At 35.8% G+C, this 6,879-nt stretch overlaps 1 protein-coding gene across 1 annotated transcript; it reads left to right on the top strand.

Moving 5' to 3' along the window:
* The first annotated feature begins 649 nt into the window (after nucleotides 1–649).
* On the top strand, nucleotides 650–1,926 carry LOC142529344 (uncharacterized). The gene is made up of 3 exons (XM_075634857.1): nucleotides 650–1,006; nucleotides 1,128–1,353; nucleotides 1,478–1,926. The coding sequence occupies exons 1-3, from the start codon at nucleotides 659–661 to the stop codon at nucleotides 1,924–1,926; spliced, it is 1,023 nt and encodes a 340-aa protein (XP_075490972.1). The 5' UTR covers nucleotides 650–658.
* Nucleotides 1,927–6,879: the final 4,953 nt, after the last annotated feature.

Genomic DNA, 6,879 nt, shown 5'->3' on the forward strand with positions numbered 1-6,879 from the left:
AATCAGAAGCTTATTCGAAGGTATAATTTAATAAATTACAGTTTTAAAAGTATTTTCGATTATTTATGTTGCATCTTCTGCGTAAATCTTTGACAGAAGATACATTAGAGGATAAATAATCACTGATGCTAAATTTGTGTTTTTGTTTTTCCTGTTTTTGGTAGAAATTTGTATTACAAACAGATTATTGCTTTGTTTTCATTTGTTTTGTTTGTTCTTGTAATGTACCATTTTCTTATTTTTCTTTGTCGGCTTTAATCCTGAGAATTTATGCTCATTTGACACTGTCGTAGACATTCGATCTCAATTTCGGTTTGGCTACTGTACAACAAAATACTTAAATTTTAAATTGTAGAATTTTTTTTTTTTGAATACAACTTAACCTGATATACAACAGTTTGAACTTTGTTCTTGAGAGCTTATGTATTTTTTTTTTGTCACGTGCTCTAACTTTTGTTACACTTTTTAAGAAGTGTGCAAAATGGACCGTAAACATCCTAACATTAGAATTTTCCTGATCCTACACCAAATGATGATCCGTACAATTTTCACGGTATGTCTTTTAATACGACATCGCACGAGATGTATCGCCGAACGACGACTGCAAGCACGTAGAACGTCAGCTTCGTACTGCATGACGCAAAGAATGACTGCACAAATGATCCATTTGAGAAGAATTATTGAAACCGGAGATGTTCAATGTGTCGTGAATTTGCGAATGAATAGAAATTCATTTGCACAACTATGTTACTTGCTAACCCACGTTGGCGTGCTGAACCATTCTCGATATGTCAGAACCGAAGAAAAAGTGGCAATGTTTTTGTCCATTTTGGCGCATCATAAAAAAAACCGAGTCATTGGTCATGATTATCTACGAAGTGGTCAAACAATCAGCACCCATTTCCATGAAGTGTTGGGGTCAGTATTGAAGTTACACACTATACTGCTTGTGAAGCCTTCCCCAGTCGATGAAACCTGCACGGACGAGACGTGGAAATGGTTCAAGGTAATATGAACAATTACTGAATACGACTTATTAAAAATTCGATTTAAAATGTTGTACGTAGAATGTATTATAGTAGTCATCCTAATACCTGTTAATCCTGTTTATGTACTTTCTGTTTCAGGGTTGTCTCGGTGCATTGGATGGTACGTATGTAAACGTGCACGTGCCTATAACAGAGAAGGGAAAGTACAGAACCAGAAAAGAAACCATTGCCATGAATGTTTTGGGAGTGTGCGACCGAGATATGAATTTTATTTATGCGCTCTGTGGGTGGGAAGGATCGGCAGCGGATGGCCGAGTTCTTCGTGATGCATTGTCACGTGATGACGGACTGAAAGTCGAAAGAGGTTAGTATTTTGGTTGATATTATCATCACATTTCAGCATATATAAATATATATTTTCATGAAATCTTTTTTCATTATTCTTTCAAATGTAAATGTAGTAACAAAATCTATGGCTTCAATGTCAGGTTGTTACTATTTGTGCGACAACGGGTATGCAAACGTCCAGGGATTCCTGACTCCATATAGAAGAGTACCGTACCATAGGGATGCTTGGGGAAAGCGCACAACTACGCCACAGAATTACAAAGAGCTGTTCAATTGGAGACACAGCAAAGCTAGGAATGTGATCGAAAGAGCTTTTGGCTTGCTTAAGAAAAGATGGGCTATTCTTCGAAGTCCTTCTTTCTACCCACTTAAAACTCAGAATAGAATTATAATGGCTTGCATTCTGTTACACAACTTTGTCCGAGCTCAAATGGCTGATAATCTTCTTGATGAGATTGAAGAGGAGACATTAAGCTCAATGCCACAGAATGAGAATTACTTTATAGATGATTTTAATTCGTCCGATGCATGGGATATGTGGAGAAAGTGCGTGTGGCGGAGCTACTGGTGGATAACCCCAACAAACTAGCGTTGTTCTTGCGGCTCGATCGGGAAGGAAAGATCAGCTTAATCAAACGCCTACTAAATCCATAACCGGACATTGTACAGGGTACTATATATTTGCAAATTACTATGGTTGTGACTTTTTTTGTGACGGATCGAAGTCTTTTGTTTGTGGATCTTGTCACTTTTGTGCCGATGTTGTGTAGGGTACTCTATTTTGGCACATTATTATAGATGTGACTATTTTGTGATGGGTGAAATTATTTTGTTTGTGGATCCTGCCACTTTTGTTCCGATGATGTATAATGTACTATATTTTGCCACATTATTATGATATCAGTGTTTACAATTGAGATATTGGACAGTTGTAGAATTTGAGGATATAATTTGTGTGGATTATGCCACTGTGATTCCCAATCTGGTTGAAAATGTACTTGAATACGTGAACTTAAATACAAAAGATTTTCATGAACTTGAATACGAAAGAGTGGAGCACAATGAATTTGAAAACGATGGAAAACATTTTCATGTACTTCGAACTTAAATTCGGTTGACTCGTGTTCAATGTATTTGACAACGGCGGACAAGAACAAGTCTCACTTTCTGCAGTTTGGGTGTTGTGACGGTTCACATACATGTACTAACCAACTTACGCCATTTTTTTTTTTTACAAACAAACACAACCACAACCATTATGTAATAACATAATAACAACAGTTAATATTTCTTATAACATTATATTACAGCAGAGTGGTGTCACATTAACTGAACACTGTCATATCTAAAAACGAAAGAGCATGGGCCAAATCAATATACTGGTTGCTTGGAGTTGGAGTACTCAATACAGAAAACATAATTTAGTCGTTAGTTAAACACCCACAATTACCATATAATACTTGTACAGACGTTGGTGCAACATACAAAAGGATACCAAAAAGGTAGAATACTTCTACAGACTTTGGACCAACATCTTGCAAAAGAGACACCACTTACGACCGCCCATGTCAAACTAAGTTACGATGCATACTCAAGATAGGCCACTACTGAATAGCAAAAGGGTAGAGTACTTATGATCTACTTGTACGAAGTTTCATGGGGAGTGCGCTGACTCATCCGAGCTACTAATTACCACGTAGCCATCTGTTCCATGCAGGCGTGAAGTTTTCTTCGAAGGGCGACCACTGGAATGCTTGTTGGAACATTTGTTGCATGATTTGAAAGCTAGCATGTTAGTTTTGTAGTACTCATCCACTACCTTCTTGCAGGGATGGTTGCTGGTAGTGTTTTTTTTTTTGGGAAGCCGGAACTTTGATTGAAACATGTTCCACTTCCTTGCGCACAACAGTATCTTGCTCCTTCTCCAGTCACTTCTTCATCATCCGATACGATAATCACATCGACTTTGTACTTGCTGGTTACACTTACTTCAGAACATGATTTGTATGTGACAGACATATTGGGAATGTTCTGCAGAAAAAGGGAAAGATGATAAATGAAATCGAGCTTGTAGACGATTTGTGAAAGATGAATCCTGCCTACTTTAAGTAACACAATCACAATAAACATAGCTTACCAACCAAAGAGTAAATGCTTGTCATTCAAAAAAGATAGAGGATCCTTTTGATTTGATATATCACCATATGGCAACAGTGCTCTTAGCAATTAATAGTTGCAGGTAGATTTCATGCACGATTTTTAACATAACATATATACTCAACTACTAAAAAATATTGGATATACAAGCAACAAAATTAATGACAACTTTCAAGACAATATCGGTAATTCATAAGAACTTTTTCTAAACATAATACATAAAAGCAATATAATCTGTTTTTCTGCCAGTTACGTAAACCGCTATGAGTGATTTTGTGAAATATAGCCAACATTAATTCTAATCCTGATTCGAAAAAAATCATATGAAGGCTTACCTAATATAAGAATGTTTCACCATCTCTCAATGTTTAGACTCTTCACCAAATCACCACAGACGAGGAAAAGCTGTAGCATAGTAGATATAAAGCTTCAGCCTTTACACTATTTTCAAGGAAGGCACAAAGCTGTGAAAGGGAACAACAATAAATTCATATTTGCAATAAAATTACTTACCCGTTCACATGCTTCTGTTGTATGTATGAGTGGCATAAATTAGGTGCTAAGATCATCAAAATAGAACTCAAGAAAAAGTAGGAGTGAGAAATTTAACACAACACATATGTATCATATGTCAAAGGCAACGGAATTACATGTCTTACAGTTCAACAAATCAATTTGAAGACACCGAAATAATATACACAAATATGCAATAAATCAGAATTTGAAGAGAAGGACTACAATGAGGAGGACAAGAACGCAGATCAACGCGCATATGAACCCAAAACAGCAACAAACATGATCACGTGAATAAGGTGTGCTCTTCATGCTATGCTTCGGTAACTCATTTCTTGTAGGTGAGATGCCACGGTCCATTTCAGAATATTGACTCCTGGCATGTGGAATAGCTTCTTTCCAAGGACGAGCATGTGGCCCGGAGGATGAGTTCGTTGACTCCCTCGGGTACTAGTATGACATGAATGATCTTCAAAATTAGTTGAGTTACATTCAGATTTATTCGACTGTGCGTCGGTGGGTGTTACATTCATTCCATGGTACTCAAGATACCAAGAGAAACTGTTCCGATGTTTGATTCCTGCGGGACAAATATAGTAATAGTGACCAGGACGGGTAGAGTAATCCCCAGCTTTCCTTAATATCATTACCCCGTTTCCACAAACGCACTGTGGTGGTGTCTTGACTTCCATGATACGTATAATTCGGTACCTAAAATTTTAAACATTCGTATACACATTACGAAATTATACTTAAAATTGGATGATTTATTCACTGTTACCTATAGTTACATATTTGGTGTAATTTATGTTTCAAGAATAGATTTGATACGTCATCATAATGAAACATGACTGAGACAAGAAATTTACAGAAAACCAAAATAAAAAAAATTAAATCGACGTAAAGAGAAAAAAACAAAAAAAACCCGTTCAAACAGCCAAACGTTTGCACTTTTGTTTCATTGAAACTGAGAAATAAAGGATTACTCGAATAAGATTTTCGGAAATTACTCACAAGAAATTTTTCTCACAGGTAGATCTTGATTTCTTCCACTGCTTCGAATCAGGGTTGTAGCTACAATTTCTGAGCTCACCTGAGAAACAAAAATTATCAGAAAACCATGTTCGTGCTTTAGGTTGGATTTTCGGTTCTTAGTAAGACGGATCTCACCTCGAATGTCGATCTTCACGAACGAAAAAATTGGGGAGGGTTTCCAATTCGCGTTTCATTATTTTCGAAACAGTAGGTAGCTTTGGGGATAAGTAAACAGACATGAGAAATATTTTAAAATAAAATATTGAAGGGTATTTTGGTCATTATAAATTTTTTCATGACTTTATCAATCTTTTTGAACTCACACCACACATGATATTATATTTCTCTCAAATTAAATATCTTATCATATCAAACATTTATCTATCAAATTATCAATAATTCAATTATCACATCCTACACACCAAGCGAACCCTAAGAGTATTAATTTTTATTTTGAATATCGATAGAATCGATCCATCTTATATATAAAAATTCGTAAGACCGTCTCACATGATATTTAGTAAGAAAATTTAGAGATTATTCGTATATTGAAGAAATGCGAAGGCCCCCGCCAGCTTTTGTAGGTTGGAGGGATTCGATGTGGTGGGACTCATGCTTTTTAAGTTGCTGCCTACTTTTCATTGGTAGATTACAAAATAGTACAATACGTGGGCCAATGATTATGAGGAAGAATCAAATTGCTTGGGAAACATATTTTGATTTGGTGAAAGGATTTGATTATTAAATAATTTTAAACATGGATGTCAATTTTATCCAAAATGAATGCATTCTGATTAAACATGCTTCAATTGTAAATGCTTAAATTGGTGTAATGTGAATTTTGAATTCACTTGAATTTACTCCTTCCAAGAAAAATCAATAAATTTAAAATTCATTCGTTTCAACTCGATAAAATCTAAATTTAGTGATTCACTTAATTGTGATTCGATATTAATAGGACAAGCGTCCATTTTTATAACAAGAGAAAATTTTGTCTATTTGGTTTTGTTGTTGATTTCATCGTAAAAACTTATGCTCCTTAAAATTATCGCATTTGGGTGGATCCAAGTCTATATCCGAAATTGACCTAGCTTGTTAAGGGTCAATCCTCATTATTAACCAGGGATCTAAAAGTTCGATCCCATAGTCTTTTCGAAAAAAACCGAGCTCAATAACATATCAAATCAAAAGGGCCAAGCTCATGAAAATTCTGACAAGTCCGAGCTCACAGACTATCCCTTAAGGGTGCAAACCCAATAGTATGGCTGAGAAATCCGAGCCCAATGGCAATTAGAGAATATGAAGACATCTTCTTCATCGTGATAAGGCGAGAGTCCTAGCCGTCATGGTTAGGGAGTCCTATCATTTTATGTCTCTTACCTCAAGCTGAATTCTACATACGTGAGAATCATATTTCAACAAGGTAACTAGTCATTCATGCTCCTATAAATATCACGTATTTGCTATGATTTGAGACATATACACTTTCCCGCTCACTTTACGCTCTTATATCGCATTTTTGGTTTTTGCATTCATAATCAGAACACTGACTTAATCATTGGAGAGGTCACCCCGAAAACATCTCAAGCATCCCCTAACCCTATTTTTGTGGATACAAACCCTTCAACACCAACCCGACCCCTTAGAAGCTTAGGGATTTGAAGGACCCGCTCAACAGACCGAACCCAAAGTAAACTTTTGGTATTTAAAAAAAACTTTCATAAAATTAGTTTAAAATTAATTTTTTGAACTTGAACAGGATAAAGGACCTGAATGTGTACATAAAAGAGAGCATTAAAATCAAAAAATAATTGATGCATATATATCTAATAAGATA

The sequence above is a fragment of the Primulina tabacum genome, chromosome 16 (assembly GCF_025594145.1).
Source record: "Primulina tabacum isolate GXHZ01 chromosome 16, ASM2559414v2, whole genome shotgun sequence".
NCBI lineage: Eukaryota > Viridiplantae > Streptophyta > Magnoliopsida > Lamiales > Gesneriaceae > Primulina > Primulina tabacum.